We start from the raw sequence: 18,711 nt of genomic DNA, 5'->3' as shown, positions 1-18,711 counted from the left end.
GTTATTACACTACAGCCTTTATTATTAGACTGCAATGATGCTCACCATTAACTATCTCCACTGAGATAATAAATGTATATCCTGTCAAGAGTTGCGCTATACCCAAGCTGTAGTATGTCTTTGGGATTAAATATTTTTGTTTGAATTTATGGATATTAGAGATTACATTGAAAGTCAACTTGTTGCCTCTCACAAATAATTCCGTCATCTCATGACCCCTCAGATTTAGCACATGAGCCTTTTATTAGTATCTTACTTTAAACAACGGGTATAAAATAACTAAGCTGTGTAAAAAGTAGTTCAATCTAACTGCACCTCGAACGAACTGCAACATTACTGCAACTGATCAGAATACAAAAAGTCTGGCGACACTTCGCAATTTATAAGATTTGTGTTGACATATAATGACATATGTGTAGGCCTACTTAATAATTTGTAGTAAGAGCATTTTAGCTATATTCTGTTTTGTCTGAAAAAGTCTCATATGTGCCTCAGAGTTTTCTGATGACATCTTTTATTTTTTGCTTATGCAGATGAACAGGCACTACAGTTGGGAAATTACAACACTATGCTAAAACAAAAGGAGGAGAGACAGACATACAGAGAGACAGAGAAAGCCCTGTAGTTTACCTCAACATTGCAGATCAATGTTTCCAGCTTCCAGCATTGGCAAAAATAACAAAGACAGAAGGATTGTGTATTTTTTTCTTTTAAAATATGCTTTACCGTCCTTCAGTATATCACAGGAGTTTCACAGTGGTTGTACCTTACACATCAGCCTTTATAGCACACTCAAATAGTCCCATTTCATTTTACAAGTACAGTTAGAGAGACAGTGGTTCTGTGTGTGGTGTCAGTGTAAACTGAGCTAGATAAGCCAGAGTCAGATTCTCTTTTGCTTTGTTGAACGTGACGGTTTTAGAGAGTCCTCTGTTACATGGCGGTAGATTTTGATAAGGCAATATTTATTTCTACCCCTCTGAATCCAGTGCTTACAAGGAGCTACACTCAAACAATAAAGCATACAGACAACAACCCCTATACTCCCCCCTACTCACCACCTGATAATTTAGAAAATTAGCATCTTTACCACTGCAGTACAAAAAAAAGTAGCAACTGTCTAATCAATATTTCAGAGACAGATGCTCTTTCTGCTTTCTTGTGCAGCGCTCTTCGGTAAGAGGACACTACACCCTCCTCATCGAGAAAGGTGTAGATTTCACCTGTGGTTACCAGGGGTAACCTACAAGTCTCATATAACGTACTGTACTGCCACATGCACTCACAAGCTTTTGTTTGTGAACATTTTGATATTTCTGATTAAAAACAAGAAATGTTTGCCATAAAGACGTGTACAGCCTGTGTGTTTTAATACAGTGAAACAGGACCGACAATGTTACGCAACGCAAATCAATGGCATCATTGTTATCATCGTTATCATCCGGATCAGAGTTTGAATAAACTTCAATAATTTAGTTGAAACAAATGGAGGCCATGCACTGGATCAGTTCAGAAGCTCACATTGGTACAAGACAGCTGCGAGTTTATATTTGAAGGCCAGTCTGCAGCGTAAAGACGAACCAGGAAGAGAAACCAGACGACAGATCACATTTACAAAAAAGCACCTTGTTAGAGGGACAACAGATGTTATTGTAAACAATCCTTGCACATATTTCCATTTCAAAGAGAAGCTCTGCGGAGATCTTGTTTTAAAATGCTAATTTGGTGACATGCTGAAGAGTTGAGCAGAAAAAATCAAAAACAATTAAGTGCATTAAAGGAAAAAAAAGAATTTTTGAGAAAAATGCTTATTCACTTTCTATTTTTTGCCGAGAGTTTGATGAGAAGATAGATTCCACTCTCATGTCTGCACACTAAGTATGAAGCTTCAGTCAACAGCTGTTTAGTTTACTTTAGCATAACAACACAAATAAATGGGAAGATAATCTAGCCTTACTCTGTCTCTAAAACTAACATAATAACCTTTTCGGTCAAGTTTATAATCCAAACAAGAAAATAAGTGGATTGGGGGTTTCCACTTCCATTTTGCGGAGATTCAATGAGGATTTTTTTGTAAGACTTTGAGCCCTCCCTCAGACAGAAACAAAGCCCACCAGCTCTTCTCAATAATATTAGACTGTTAGAATATTTACTATAGCTTAAATCTCATGCAGGTCCTGAGGAACACTATGTATCAAGTTTGAATGCTGTCAGCTTCTAGCACTTGAGGTAGTAGGCCTACTGTTCATCATATTTTTTATATTTGTTTAGCTCCTATAGTTCCAGGCTTCAAAGCTGTTGGTATTAAACAATGCTTTATTATTCACCTCAATGAAGTTGCCTCAATTAACTGTGTAAGCATGTTTCCAAACTACAAACATTGCCGTCTTTTTTGTTGTTATCTTTTTTTAAACTGAACTAGCCTGGTCCTGGCTGAAGCTTCATATAGGTGTACATACACTGTTACTGTAAAAAACGAGAGTGGGTATCAATCCTTTCAACCAGTTCACAGGAAAAAAGCTAATAAGTGCATTTCAACCAAATGTCAAATTATTCATTTAAATGGGAAATGTAAATACTGTATTTCACAAAGAAAAGAGAACACTTTCCTATGAGAAAAGAAAGACTAGACTGTACAAGCATCCAGATGGTAACAAATTAGGACTAAAATATATACATGAAATGCACAATGCATAGCTCATTCTTGCTATCCAGGCACAACAATGCCATATCAAGATTATGATGGGGGAACATACTGTGTGGCATGTTAGCGTCATGAAATAAAACACAGCTACACCCTGAAGAGACTAAAACATTTTTTTGCTTCAGTTGCAGCGTTTAGAGACGATGTGATCGTAAGCAAAGTCTTGTCTGTGATGAGTTGATAAGATGGAGACAGCTCACTGTGCCCCGACAGGTAGAGGAAGCGTTGCTTTAAAGTCTCTGGCAATGTGCAGTTAAGACCGGACGGTTCAGTCAGTTTTTTATTTTATTTTTATTCCCCTCCAATGAGACAAGAGTCCTCAGCTGAAAGAGTTAGATTGCCTCCACGTAATTGGCTGGGTAGAGACCCAGCTGGCCGTTGTCTAGACGACCTTTACACCAGCCCTGTTCATCCTCATCCTCCAGCTTTGTCAGCTCTTCCCCTTTATAATGACAAGGAGACAGAAATGCAAATGTATTGAAGGAATAGTGAAATGTGACAGTTTCAGAAGTTACACTTTATCACTTTCTTGCCAAGAGTTTGATGAGAAAATTGACATCCCTTTTGTATTTGTCTATTAAATATAACCAGGCTATGGCCAGCAGCGAGTTAGCATAGCTAAGCATACAGACTGGAAGCAGGGGGAAATCTAGCCGGGCTCTTTCCATTGGTTACAAAATAATTGCCAATATGCAGCCCTGAAAAATTGATTTTTAGTATTTCTGTCTGTTTTCTTCTTTCTCATGACTTACTTATTGTGATATAATACAACCCTACTATAATACTAATCATTTTCTAACACACCCAAATCATGTTTTACCTAAATATGCTTCCAGTTTTTGCTAGCACAGCTTGACGTTTACCCTTCACACACCGACTACACTTGCTTACCATGATCGTGAACAACTTGAGTAAGCAGATATTTTGTTTCGCTATGCCACTGCGACTGCTGATTAAAAGAGCTTTCATTTGGACATTATGATCCACACTAACAGTGCAGCAGCAGGATGTGTACTTGACAGGCAAGCGTTTATTAGTGAAATGGTTACAAGCTTGAGTCACAATGGTTCTGGCAGAGATTCACTCTTTTGTCTGAAGATTCCAAACTTTTTTTTTTTTAATGTTGCTGCAGGAATCAACCCTGTGACGCTCACCTGCTGTGAAGGTGAGCTCGTCTTGCTCTTGGCCGTCGTAGTCGTACAGAGCCTTCACTCTCACTCCTCTGGCCGTCTCCTCCTCAAAGGGGTTGGAGCCTCCGTTGGTGTCGTTGCCTGAGTCCGGTGCCGTCTGGTCCTCGTCCGACCACTCGGTGGAGGCCGTGTACGCCTGGTTCTTCTCGTAGCTGCTCACACTGCACATTACACATTTCAGCAGAACTTCAATTTTCAGTCTCTCCAGTCATAACTCTGTTTGTTTTCAGTGTGTGTGTGTGGGTTGTGTTTTATTTTCTTTTATATACATATGAAGTATTTCTTCTTTCACTGCTCGTACTTCTGCTGCTATAACTACTATGACTTTTGAAAATAAAATAAAATACAAAACCATATGAATACCACATAATATGAAGTTATGATAAGGGTTAGGGGTTAGCGTTATACCAGATGTAGTATGCAAAGAAATTGATTTAAAAAATATATATATATTCGTGTTAATACTGACCTTCCCCGGTCTTGAGCGTGTTCCACTGCAGTGGTGACGTTAGTCAGCATGATTCCATCGCTGCCTTTCTTTGACTTTTCTTTCTTACTGATGTGATGGGTCAGTTCTGGGTTGTATTCCTGCAAAACACAAGATACAACATGTTTAGGGTTGTAATACTTATTGTGCGTCAAACAGCATTATGATGCTCATCAAAGCAGGACACTGCCTCAATGTTCCATAGCCAACTTTTAACACCACCACTTGCATTCTGAAGTGTCTCTCTAATCTTTTTCATTTGTGCTACTGCTAAACAAGTATAGTTTAACATGGTCTCCTCTCCAGTGATAATATAACAATACAATTGTATCTTGTATTTTTGCACCTCAAATTGCGGCCAGTTCATATGCATTCCGGGGCCGTGGTTGTTGCTGAACCACTTCAGGTCTTCCTGCGCGCTGGCTGACGTGATGGTGCGTTCAACCTCTATGTAGACGGTAGCATAACTGTAAAAAAAGAGAGCAAGGATTTAGTGATAATGAAAATGATGGCCGTGCGTGGTCAAATTAACACATTAACCTGTTTTTTTTAAAAACATCTCAAACCTATTGTCTTCTGTGAGGTTGAGGTGGCACTTGACGTCCTGGAGCACCTCCCTGAGGAAGCTCAGCCTCTTCTCTTCAAACTGCTGGCACGTGTCGAACACCACCTCCATGTTCTCCATGTACTGTGGCGTGCATTTACCCAACTCGTCCAGAGCCTTCTCGTACTTCTCCTTGGCCTGGGTTGCAACACAAACACAAGCAGCACATTTATTATCAACATGATCAAAATATTTAGTTATGTGATATCTCACTGTCATGGGGTAATGTTGTGATAACACGTCTTGTTTGCATCTTCCTGTTTTTCAGGTTTGGGCTTGTCAAATGTCATTCCTATTAAACCTGGGTCTGCTGCAACAAGGACTTAGCCTTAATGGTACATTCTCTACCGGTGAGCCACCAGGGGCACCCCATTCCTTTTAACCTTTACAGACATCAAATGTGTATTCAAGGAGAAGACAGAATCATAGTTCAAGAGCGTTAGGGTCAAGGCAGTCCAAGGAGAGCAGAGTCCACTTTGGCACGAGGGAGGAACAAAGAGGGGGAGGAGTGACATTCAGTCACACATTAACAATGCTACACGGACTACAGCTATTTGGCCTGTGTAACACCTAGAGGAAGCTGTTATAAATCTCTTAAAATAGCCTGTGAGCTTAATTTGCTTTCGGGCTTGAAAACAACAGTTTGCATAAAGATGATCCCATGGGCCTGTTGGGAGCTGCAGCAGTCGACGCCCTCACCTTCTGCGAGTCCTGTTTGCACTTGTCCAATTTCTCATGGAGTTTCTTCTGCTGGTCGGCTGTAACAGAGGCCTCTCCCTTACTGTTGGCCTCTCTGACGGCCGCCAGCCTCTCCTCTTTACAGGCCATGTGGAAGGACTTCTTGGCAGCCTCCAGCTAAAGGAACAAGACGAGATGAACACATTCCCTCATGCATGTTGGGTTCATCTGCACATACAGTATGAGAAGTTAACACAAGCACTTGGTTGGTCGTAATAAACTTTCTTTAAAGAAAGTAAGGTTTAATTTCTGTACAAATTATTAATTAATCATTTAATTGCTTCGAAAATATAAAAAGAAAAGGGGAAAATTGTCCAAAACCTAAAGATATTTATTTTACTATCTAATAAGACAGGCCAATATCTCGCCTCCTCAAAAACAACATCCCGGTTACTTCGGACACCTTTCAAAGCTGTCCAAAAAAACTTTTTTAAACCTCTGCAAATAAAACAAACTTAGAATGTTCTTCTTGTAATTTGGATAACCGATGAAAATTTCAAATGCGTCCACTAGTGTCTTTGGGCAGTCTAAAAAGTTGGCTGCACGTTCATATCATAGATAGGTAAAAGAGATACACACACTCGCTCACCTCTTTTAGCTTTTTGGCCCAGGGTTTCTGGGCCTTCTTGAAGCCTTCTTCTGCCTCTTTGGTTTCCTTGAATCCTCCCATCATCTGTTTGTGGTACGAGTCCTTCTGCCAGTTCTTCACCTTCTCAAAGTCCTCGTTGATCAGGTTGTTTTTCACTTCCTGGTGAAGCTCGCTCACCTTCTCCGCCTCCGTCATCACCGCCATCCAGGCCCGCTCCACTGTGCCGTACTGAGGCCCTGAGGTGGGAGCACAGGAGTGGGTTTAAAACAAGATAACCACAGATTTGTTAGTAGAATACCTTTGCATAAAATGAGTCTGAAACACACAACTTACCTTTGTCTACCAGCTGCCTCCATCTCTTGGACCAATCCGTGAGTTGCTGTGCGTAGGCTTTCTCGATTTTGGCACGCTCCTGGATGCAGTTCATCAGGTCGTTGCAGAGCCGGTGTCCATCGTCAATCCGCTTCACCGAACGTTTGTAGTTCCCAACCTTACATTTAAAACAACTTCCTTTCAGTAAAAAAAAATCTGTTTGTGACCTTTTTCAAAATGTTTTGATGATCTTGTCATGGCACTGCATCTGCAGTCAGGTATTGATTTACTCTATATAAGTCCTTAAATTTAATTTATTTTTAGGAATAGGTCGACATTATGGGACATAAGCTTAGTTGATTTCTTACTGAGGGTATGAGAGGATCGGTACCACTCTTATGTCTGTGTGATAAGTACGAAGTTTGAGCCAGACGTAGGTTCGTATTTACCGGACAGATATAAGAGTCGTATTGATCTTTTCATATAACTTTTTTCAAGAAAGCAAATACGAGTATTTCCCTAAATGTCAAGCTAATTCTGTCACTGCGGGTTTTCTTCACATGTAATCTGTTATCATGGCTAAACACTATAGTTATTGGGAGTCCTGTGGGAGTTGCCACCTTTAAAATGGAACTCAGCCAGCAGACGATGCAATGTACATGCAGGAGAGGAACAGCAGGTAAAAGAAAAAATACTGCTGGTGTGTGTGTGGAGGTATGCAATGAAAGCCGAGGGTGTGTTAATATCATATAATAATTTACAACTCTCCACTGACGCAGGGGCAGCAACCTCCCAGCAAGCTGTTAGCCTCTCCCAGAGAGAGAGGGAGGGAGAGAGAGAGACAGAGAGCGAGAGAGAGGCAGGCTAACATCACCGCTTACTGTGTTCATTTCACACCTTTGTGGCAGGGAAATGAAAAATAATCGCTGCATCTTCGCTGGGCGTGTAGTAGATGTTTACTTGTGGTAAGTTATTGTATTCCACACCAGCTCTCGGCCTCATCAGGAGAGCAAGCCGAGTCAGCAGGCAGCACTGCAGCAGCAGCTCCACTGTAATGCGTGGAGTGACTGTGATGTAGTGACTGTGTGCTAGGAACAGACACCTCTGCTGCTCTTGCTGATTGCTGAACCTACAGCGAGGCCAGAGAGACGCGATGAGGATGAAACACTAGTTGAGACTGAGAGGAAATGGATCATAAAACCCGAACCGTATAAAGGGAATATAAGTCTTTTACTGTCCAAAATACTTGCGGAGTCCATCCGTCACACATAGTGTTTCTAAACATGCAGCAGTGTTATCTGTCGCTGGAGATGAGTCAAACCTTTTCCCCGCTTCGGACACTGTGAACACTCACCAGCTCTCATATAATGAATGGATGGGCGACTTGCTCAAATTACTTGGGACTGAAAGCTTGCTGTTGGTGATGTAATGACGAAGGCCGAAGTCCAGTAAAATATACTGTCATCCAGAGCTACAACAATAAATCAATTATACAATTAACAAAAAAACCTTTAGGGATAAATGATCGGTTAAGCAATTTGTTTGAACGTTAACTAGTCCCAGTTCCGTAATTGGGCCGACTTGCTGCTTTTCTCTATTTATGTGTGTGTGTGTGGGGGGGGGGGGGGTTAGGACTAAAAAAAGCAATCTGATATCCTCTATGGCATTAGGAAACTGTGTAATTTACCCCTACTTTCTGACCAACCATTTATAATCGATTAATTGATCAAGCATTTCATTTCACATATAAGTCGAACTCATTGTTACTTGCATCCCTTCTATCATCCATCTATCAACCTGAAATGGTTACGATCACAGTAAGAACCTTACTAAATCAATGTCGTGCCGTTTTCAGTGAAATGATAATCAAATCAAATCAGTTTTATTTGTATAGCCCAATGTCACAAATACAAATTCACATTCCGTACAGTATGACACCCTCTGCCCAAAAGACTCTTAGCTCGACTGAGAAAAAACTCCCAGTAAAAAAAACTTTACCGGGAAGAAAAATAATTGATAAATGACAGAGGAAGGGATTATTATCTATGTGATTTGGTTTAAGTCCAGGACACAGATAGCAGATGGCTCCATTTTGCTCCTAATTTCCGTTGATGCAAGGCCTGTCTGCCCTTCCGATCTTTCAACCGGACACAGAAGCTGGAGGAGTCAGTTTGGAAGTCAGAATATGCAGTAACACACGTGTGTCGGAAGGTGTAGAGTAATAAACATTATTGATAAACCTGTCTTCGATGCGTAAAGAATTGAGCACATGCGTTAATACGTGAATCTGTGCCTCCACCTCTTTTACTGTATAAACATGTCAAGGTCCTCCCCGGGGGTTGATAAGCAAAGCCCCAAAAATGTCCTCTCACCGGCTGGACTGGGCAGGTCCAGTGAGAGTTCATCACATTGCAGTGTCAATTCCCAACTAGGTTCAATCTGTCAAGAGACGGGTTGGCGGGCTGTCTCACCTCCCAGAAACTGTCTGTGGTCTCCTCCAGGCTGGCCGACTCGTCGAACCCTCCAGACATGGTCCCAGATTTGGCAGGATGGCTTCAGGCTGTGGCGGTCTGCGGCAGAGTAGCGTTCCTCATGCACTGAAAGAGACGACAAGAAAAGAGGAGTGTAAACACGGAGGCTATGAGCTGTGCGAACAGAGGGATACAAGAGGCGCATAAACAAAGTGCTTTAAAAGGTGCACTATGCAACTTTGTGTGTCAGAGAAGTGAACATTTTCAAAGGTATATTCTCATAACTAAACAAACTTTCCTCACAGGCAAATTGGATCCCTGGAACACTCTGTTTCACTGTCATTGTTTACAGCAGCAGGGCCCAGTTTTTTTTAACAAACAGATTCGAGTCTTACATTTGTTCCAGGTGTCTCAAAATAATTTTGTTTTGATTCATGATGATATAATTATTCAATACTAAGAATCACATGAAGAGAAAATATGTTTTGTAAAGTAACTCCAGGCTCTGCAAATGTAAACAAATACCCCATCCCCTGAAGCTGCATTGTGCACCCTTAAAAGTGTGGATATAAGCTTCTAACATTGTTGCTATAATCTCTGGCTAGACACAGTAAGATATTGGTCCCACATGTAAACTAAACATCATCCGTTCTTGACTGATTATGTTTAGTTTGAACATAATGATATGATATGATTGAAAACAACAGCCCATCACGTCAAGAAGTGATCACAACATTACATTCCTAATCTACGTACTTTGTTCACGCGTCCATTTTACCCACAAATGCTGTGTAATGGATTTTAAAGTGCAAATGCAATGAGAGGAGTGCAATACACATAAAATATGTATGGGATGCATTATTAACTACACAGAGTAGCAAAGACAATGTGTGACTATAACTGAAAAATAAAAGGTATACTGATTTCCCAGATGCTACACACTTTGGAAACCAAGTTATAAAATATAATCTAAGGCTGAAACTGCGGCTGCCACTAACGATTATTTTATTCATTTATTCTGCCGAATTTTTTTCAATTAATCGATTGACAGTTCTGAAAAATGGCTTTCACACTTTCCTTAAGCCAAGGACTACGTCTTAAAAATGCACAATTAACGTGGCCAACAGCAGTCTAAAACACAAAGATTTTAAGTTCAGTTAAGTTTGATGGTCAACCTATAAGACATGACAAAATTAAAACAGATGTGCCCCTCTTAATATTGGATAGCCCAAGGATACATATTCAAATAGCTTATTTTGTATGAACAACAGTCTAAACACAATGATATTCAATAAACACTGATATAAAAAGGGAACAATACATTACATAAATACAATATGTGACTCAAACAAATGCTTCATTTCTTAAATTGATTTATTTGTTTATTTGACAGGAACAGTGCACAGCTCATTAGCAGTACCAGAGTTATCTATGAACTCATTCTCATCTGTAGTTGTGTTATTTTACAACACTCAACTTTGCAAACAGATAAGTCTGCGGAATGAGCTAACACACATGTCCAAAGTCCAAACTAAGGTGACAAGAACAGAGATTACCATCAGGGAAAAATGTAATTTTACTTGCACAATACATTCCACACACTGATATCAGGTAATCTCAGGTACTTACACAACCACAATCACCCTCATAACCTGAGTGCTTCTGCCTATTTTCTATCACCTCTCCCATGAGAGGACTAAATAATTTAATGACTGACGATTTTCAATGGCATCATGGACTCACTCAGAACACTGTAACCTTATCGCAGAGTAATACTAACATTATCCCGAGGACTCGCCGGAATCACCTTATGCTGCTGTAAAAAGGAATAGCTGTGAAATGATTGCTAAAGATGACACAAAATGAGAGGAAACGAGAGGGGATGAGGGGAAAGAAAGAGAAATAAAGAAATCAAAACTATCAATGTATCCGTCCATCTCAAGGGATTCCTATGCCTGGGCCTCAGTTTGAATTCACTCTTAACAATTCTTAGGGGAAAGTCAATGAAGCTACGAAGATGTCATGATCCTGCTTGGGCCTCAAGCCCTTGTGTTGTTTTTTCCCCTTTACCCTTGTCTGTGTGCTGGTGTAATTGCAGGGTTGGAGTCAGGTGTGTTGGAGTCAGTTACCAGCATTCACAGCTGCCATCAATCAACAATCAACTGCTCTTCATATACCCGGCCCTACCTTCCAGACACTGCCACATTGTAAACTCGGTTACCCAGTCAGTAACTCTCCAGCCACCTAGACCTTTTGTAGTTCCGCCTGCATTTAGCTTGTTGCTAAACTCTGCTCGTCTCCCCGGATTCTCCCCTTGGCACTTCCTCCTGGACCCCCATGCCTGTCAGCCACTCCAGATCCCGACCCAAAACCCCAGATTCCTTCTAAATAAACCCTCTTAAACTGGTACTGTCTCTGCGCCTGTGTCCTCTCTGTCCAGCCGTTACAGAAGACATGCAAAACGACTTAACACAACACACACAAACAGATGCTAAGTAAGACACACACGACCAAAAAGAAAGTGAAAAGTTGCATAACAACTAAAATGGGAAGGAAATAACCCATAAGAGATGCAAACTGACAACCCAGAGCCAATCAACAACTACAGCGAAGCAGCAAGACAACTTGAAAGACACACAAATAAACACACAACCACAAAGAGAAAAAAGAAAATTATATTAAAGAGACAGAAAACAAACAAAGAGATTAAAATGATGAAAAAGGCACCTAAAATAAGCACGGATAGTGTCTCTATATTGGTGGGGGCCCTTTTACATGTCTGTGCCCATGGGGCCTATTGTTTAAAAATGTGTCTGTTCATTAAGGGCTGGTTATAAGAAGGAAACCACTGAATACCACAAGAGTAGGGAGGCAGTGATCTATGTCTAATCTATGACAGCAGAGTAATGAGTGATTGACTGCACTGATTGTCTAGGTACTGCTGCATGCTGAATCATCAACGCAACCTTCACCTCCACCAGATCAGGTTCACTTCACAGCTCAAACTGTTAATAACCTAAATGGGTGATTCTCATGAAGCCTAAGTGAACATGTCCAAGTCTTATTTCACAAAAGCAGCTTTTTATTATTAATACTTAAGATATTTTCTATAAAGATATTGAATGGCACTATAGGGTGAAATGGTTTTTAAAATAATTTTACCATTATTTTCATAATTTTTTGCAAAATATCCTGGTGAATTCTCATTACCGAAATGCGTCCGGATACATTATTCTATTGTTCTTTTCAATTCCCTAAAAATTCCTCTTCATATAAATAAAACAAAAGTATGCAGTATTATGTAAAACATTTCAATATTAATGGTGAATAGGGATATTTATGATATTTAACCCCAAAAAATATTTATTTAATGGAAAATTACTGTGTCCGCACAAAAATGTTCTCATCACCGCAACGCAACTTCACCTGCCTATAAAAACTACCCTGTCACTTTAAATATACAAGCACTCCCATGATGCATTACTTGAAGCAGAAGATTCAAAATGGACACAAGGTCATTTGCACTCTCTTTACTCACATTATTGAAATGTTTGTAAACGTCACTCAATCTTCCTGCTGGTTCACTATCGATTATCATTACCGATATGAGGTGATAATCTATACTTCTAAAACTTATATTACATAATTTTCTGTGATGGTTAAGACAATATAAGACTTCAACATGTAGCAAAGGTGGAAGGTGTGTAGCATGCTCGAATTTCAAGTTATTTGATAATTTAGCTATTTACTTCTCATTACCGTTACTCATTTTTCTCATTACCGCGTACTTTAAAGGCTCATGTTGGTAATGAGAAGCTGTAGTACGGTAATGAGATCTTAATATAACATCCTTCAAATCAAAAATAAACCGTTGTTTTATATAACATCTTATTAATTTCTATCAATTATTATTATTTAATTTACTTTGAACAGTTATTAAAAATATAATTACTCAATATTAACTATGTTAACTACTTCGGTAGTTAACAATAAGGGAGAATTATATCTGACACATTTAATCTGAGAGGCCATATCTAAATGATAATTTTGAATGTTTTTGTGACTGCTGCAAAGACTAACAGACAATCAGCGCAAGAAGGCGGCAGCCAAAGCAAAAACTGTGGGAGAAACTATGGGTCGGATCCACTTAGAATGGATTGTGTGCACTAATAGCTCCAGGATTTGCTGCGAATAGCGTCCACTATCAGCTCTGTTATAGCACAGTATCCACAAAGGAACTGCCGGCGCCAATCTTAGTAACACTAGGTGAAGGTCTAATTCCACCCTAGTGGTATTCCCACATTTGCATTTCATTAATGAATCACTGGCTCACTTATCTTCATCCGCTTATGCAGGCTCCAGTCGCGGGTGCAACGGATCCCTCATGGACCACAAATTTCCCTTTCCTAGGCACCATTAACCAGCTCTGACTGGGAGATCTCGAGGCGTTCACAGTATAGTATGGATAATATCTCCACTTAGCCTTGGGTCTTGGTAGTGCCTGGAACACCTCCCTAGGAAGGCGCCCAGGAGGCATCCTCACCAGATGCCCGAACCACCTCAACTGGCTCCTTTCTACGCGAGCGGCTCTGCTCCAAGTCTCTCAGGATGACTGATCTAGCTCATTCGGTCATTAGCCAGCCTTCATGACCATAGGTGAGAGTAGGGACACAGATCGACCAGTAGATGGAGAGGTAGACCTTCCGACTCAGCTCTCTTTAACGGTTCGGTAAAGCAAGTGCAATAAGGCCCTTGCTGATCCGATTCTCTGTCCAATCTCACACTCCATTTTTCCCTCAATCGCAAACAATACCCTGACAAACTGAACTCCTTTACTTGGGGTAAGGACTCATTCCCTATCCGGAGGAGGCAGTCCATCGGTTTTCTGCTAAATACCATGGACAAATCTCTACCGTTATACTGCCCGAACATAATCAGCAATACTATATTTATTACATATTAATTAGTCTTGCAGTGCCAGACCAAACAACAGCTAGTAGTATGGTCTGAATTGAAGCTATTTAGTTTCTAGTATACGGGGTAAAACTGGGCTGGCCTGTTTTTATTTCTTTAAACCAATCACAATCGTCTTTGGTGACGCTAACCCAGGAAGCCGTAAAGTGTGTGCAAATTAATGCCGACCATGGACCTATTGTAAAAGGTGACGACCCAAAACAGTTAATCACACACACACACACGCGCGCCGTCTGTGTGCAGCAACAATATGAGCTGGATACTTTCAAGCCGTATCAAACACACTTCGCAGTCTCTGTTGTCTACCGTTCTGAGCAAAGCATAAACGGTAGACTACAGCGGGAAAGAGGAAGGGGAGGAGTTTGACAATGCTCCCGGCTCCATTAGAGATCCGTGTAGATGCAGGAGTGGAAATAGAATCCGTATGAAGACATATTCCGCCACTGTAACTAACATGGGGGATAAAGTGTAGTACTTCCAAGACGATAATGAAGTCATCCCAGAGCCAATCCCGGCAACTTCTTCTGGTCGACATGTTTTAGTCTTGCCTAAAATTTCGGCAAAGTACTAAACAAAAGACTGAATTAGATTCAATGGAACTTCAATCAATTGCTTGTAATTTAAATCTTGTAACTTTCAAATGTCCATCAGTTATGTCATGTCCTAAGGACCTTTTCAATTAGGTGAAATAAAATCATTCTCATTACCGCAACATAAAATCTCATCCTCCGTAATGGACTTCTCATTACCGTTATGCGTGCAATGAAACAGATATTTTAATATTATTATGAACCAGATAAATGAATGTGTTTAATTTATGATTTTATGTTCCTGAAGTATGCCCCACATGTGTTTTCCGTAAATAATTTCTTGTTTACAAAGAGATTATTTGAAAAATTGGGATCTAAAATTACTTCTGTGTATCGGTAATGAGAGTTTTTTCAATTTAAATATGACAAAAATATATATAAAACACTGCTTTTGATGAACTCTGCTGTTCCTTAAATGTGCTCATTTGTGTAAATGTGAAAAATTAAGCAAAATGGATTTTTTTTAAATGGTCTGCTATCTTCATTCACTATATCGGTAATGAGAGTTAATCTGGATCATGCGGTTATGAAATTGGAATAAAATTGAAATGATTTTTTCCCCTTAGTAACTTTTATCAAAAACTAAAAGTCTACATTCTATTTCAGTCACTAGAGCTAGAAAATCCTTCAAAAAGAGTGATTTTATTTTGATGTCACTTTGACACACTTCGTGAGAATCACCCAAATATGAATGTAAAACAAAAGTCATTGGAATTAGAGATACATTTGTGTTGTTTGAGGAAGGATTTACTTGAGATATTTGTTAGGTACGGTCATTTAGGAAGGACCTTTATGGGGTTTAAATCTAAGTAAACATGGTCACATTTCCAATTATACAAGCAGCACACCATATTCTAGTGTAAATCTTATCAGCTTGAGAGAGACTTAATGAAAATCGGTGAAGTGTAAACTCAGTTTGTGAAAGGTGTTACTTGTAGTAATGAACCTACAGGGAATTATCACCTGAATCTGCCTCTGGATTAGTTATTCTAGTTATCTCTTCAGGGATCTACTTTGGGGAAAAACCAAGCGACCTGCATCACTATGTTGTTTTGCCGGACTCTGCAGTATGCAGGATCTCCACAAGGTAAGCAGAAAAGGTTAAAATGACCCACTGTCAAAATGGACACAAACATTTGTATAAGACCAAGGTTGAAAAATACTGCATTCTTGATATTATCTGAGCTTCCCACCTGCACATGAGCTCACCAGACTATTTTAATCAATCATCACAACCACTTGCACTTCCCCACTATGATGATATGATCACAAAAGCCTGGACCTTTTGTTTACTTTATATATTTGCAAAAGTTCGAATCCCGAAGTGATAAAAAAAACTGAGATAAAAAGAAAGATGCATTAAGAATAAGAATAAGAAGTAGAATATACATGAGTGCAAGTGAGGAAAGAGTGAGAACAACAACAACAAAACTAAACACACAAGCCAAGCAGCCAACAGAAACGCAGATCAAGATAAAATGCAAAGCTAGGATGCAGATGAACTGGATGACAAAAACAAGACGACAGCAAAACAATCGAGAGGGATTTATGAAAATACTGTTATTATCAGTGTGGCTAAATGCCAGCTGCAGCTACAGATCAGTTTGTCTGAGTCACTGCTGGAATACAAAATATCAGTAAACAGATGGTACGGGAGAGCATTTGATGAGGATTTTTGATGTGATGTTTTCACCACAGAATGAGTCATCTCTTAGCTCAGATGAACCATACACTTTGTATGTTAAATGTTAGTTTTCATATTTTCATATAGGCGTATTTGACTTCCTGCTGAGCGTAAGTAAGATGATGACATCAATATGCTGTAGCTCTCTTGTTAGTAGCCTATGATAAATATGAAGCTACAGCCAGCAGACAGTTAGCTTAGCATAGCATAAAGACTGAAAACGGAGGGAAACAGCTAGCCTCGCTCAGGCCAAAAGTAACCAGCCCCTCTAAAGCTCTAGTTTGTTTAATCTGAAATTGTAGTTTTTAATTGTTTTATGTGCTGTTTCTTGGCTTAAGACAAACAACATATTTCTTTACAACACATATTTATATTGTACCTCAGTATCTCAAACAATGAAAAGGACATTAAACTGTCACAAACGTTAATACAACCTCACAATACATTTCCTGGTCAGAACTATCATTGCACTGTAGTTTCTCTGAATGGCCTAACCACATCTGACGGTTAGATACTTGCTTCGTTAACTAATTAACAAAAACTTAACACAAATCTTGCAAAGCCAAAGTTGTTGATCTGGAAAGACTTGACACAGGAGAGACACATAATGAAAACAAAAGATAGAGAAGGAGCAGGGCTGTGTTGTGATGATAGGAGGTCAGTGGGAGGGGCGGGAGCTGCATGGGTATTTGGGTCAACCTTGGAGCCAATGGATGGAGCAACACTTCTGACAATAAAGGGCAGAGATGAGAGCGAGAAAGTCAGGACACCACCAAAAAAATTCAAAAAGCCAGTTAATTGAGGGAGAATTTCCAGGGTGGGTTAATTCCGACAGCTATATGAGCTAAAACAAAACTGCCTCGACCGGATGCAGTTTGGAGCATGGCATGAGTGGGTGTTTATCACGCTTAGTTAATCCATTAGCTCCATGCCGAGAGGGGGCTTTTGTTCAGGATAGACCTTTGCTTGGCTTACAGAAAAGGCAGATCGTAAAAGTGGGGAAACAGCAACTGACTGAAGCTTATTCCACTTTTGGCGATTCATGGCATAAATCCTACTGTACTTCTAATTCAGAGAGTTATTAATTGTAGACAGACAAACAAACAATGCCTACAACACCCACCCATCCACCTACACACACACCCACATATACACACACACCCACATATACATATACACACACACACACACACACACACAACCAAACATTGGGAAGCAGCCTCCAAGGTTTAGTCAACATCACATTGCCTATATTATTCACCCTTTCTCCTTTTTCTATCCGTGCAACATGCAGCAAATGAGACCCAAAGAGCATTGGGGATACCCATCCTTCCAAAGCAAGTGCAAAGGCACCTAATAAAAAAAAGGCACCACAACTCGCAGCACGGCTAGAGAGTCAAACCCAGAGACAAAGAGCGGCAACACAGCCCCCCACCACAGCAACAAAAGCCTTACCCCAAGTCCTCCATTAACAGCGGCTAAGGCTGCAGCTAGGAGAAAAGAGACACGTGGGCTCCTCCAGCACTCAGACGCTCTCCCCTCCCGTTTCCTTTCTTTACTGTTGCGTCCTCTCTGACTGACGGAGCATCAGCACGCAGAGCAGAGAGGAAGAGGACCACTAATCTGTGATTCTGAGATCTTCCAGCCCAGAGCACTGTGCTGGAGAGGACTGTTAGTGTGTGTGTGTGTGTGTGTGTGTGTGTGGGTGGGTGTGTGTGTGTGTATGTATGTGTGTGTTTCTCAATGAGTGAGGGATAATCCTGTGGTGCTTTGCTTGAATGGCTCAGACAGAGGAGGGGGTTGGAGTAGCTGCTGCTGTTGTATGAACACTAATAGCACAGTGTATGTATGAGGTTAACTTAAATGTTCTTGTACAGACTAGTATCAATGTTTAGGACCTTGAGATGTTTCGGCTGCTCAGAAGTGTCAGAAGTTGCTGTGACGTGTTGTGGCAGAACGTTAAACATGTCAAGGTGACTATGGTGGAACTGGGGATATGAACGGCTGGATCAACAGAGCTTTGTTTCAAAATGAGATTGTATAAGAAAAACGGAGACAGTTGAGAACCTCCATTATACAAGCACTAAAGTATCATGAATTTTAGTTTCCACTTAAGATGATTTTGTCACTTATGGAATTGACATGCAGTCACAACTGCTTTTTAAGGTCAAATATAACTGTGAAAAACAAAGAGGGATTTTGGTTGGCAAAAGGAGACCCAGAGCCAAAGCTCAATAAAAATTACGCAGTGTCATTTTCAAAAGCCTATTTCGAACTCAGTGTGGACATTTTCTGAGATGGAGGATGGGAAGACCTGAGGGGACAAACATGCTTTAAAAGGTGAAATGAAAGAAAGTTTGCAGACTTT

General features: G+C 40.2%; 1 protein-coding gene across 1 annotated transcript in view; it reads right to left on the bottom strand.

The window, feature by feature from the left end:
* Positions 1 to 705: 705 nt before the first annotated feature.
* The window catches only part of pacsin1b (protein kinase C and casein kinase substrate in neurons 1b), a 28,361-nt gene continuing 10,355 nt past the window's right edge, over positions 706 to 18,711 (bottom strand). Inside the window, exons 2-10 of the mRNA XM_080026842.1 lie at positions 9,096 to 9,221; positions 6,646 to 6,802; positions 6,313 to 6,548; positions 5,685 to 5,840; positions 4,948 to 5,123; positions 4,728 to 4,848; positions 4,364 to 4,482; positions 3,859 to 4,055; positions 706 to 3,146 (exon numbers count right to left, since the gene is read on the bottom strand). Coding sequence (XP_079882968.1) covers positions 3,037 to 3,146; positions 3,859 to 4,055; positions 4,364 to 4,482; positions 4,728 to 4,848; positions 4,948 to 5,123; positions 5,685 to 5,840; positions 6,313 to 6,548; positions 6,646 to 6,802; positions 9,096 to 9,155 — 1,332 coding nt within the window. The 5' untranslated portion in view covers positions 9,156 to 9,221 and the 3' untranslated portion in view covers positions 706 to 3,036. The remainder of the gene's footprint in view (positions 3,147 to 3,858; positions 4,056 to 4,363; positions 4,483 to 4,727; positions 4,849 to 4,947; positions 5,124 to 5,684; positions 5,841 to 6,312; positions 6,549 to 6,645; positions 6,803 to 9,095; positions 9,222 to 18,711) is intronic.

Source organism: Ammodytes marinus (genome assembly GCF_949987685.1).
Source record: "Ammodytes marinus genome assembly, chromosome: 4".
Lineage (NCBI taxonomy): Eukaryota > Metazoa > Chordata > Actinopteri > Uranoscopiformes > Ammodytidae > Ammodytes > Ammodytes marinus.
The sequence above is the reverse complement of the archived record's forward strand: the minus strand, read 5'-3'. Positions and strand labels throughout refer to the sequence as shown.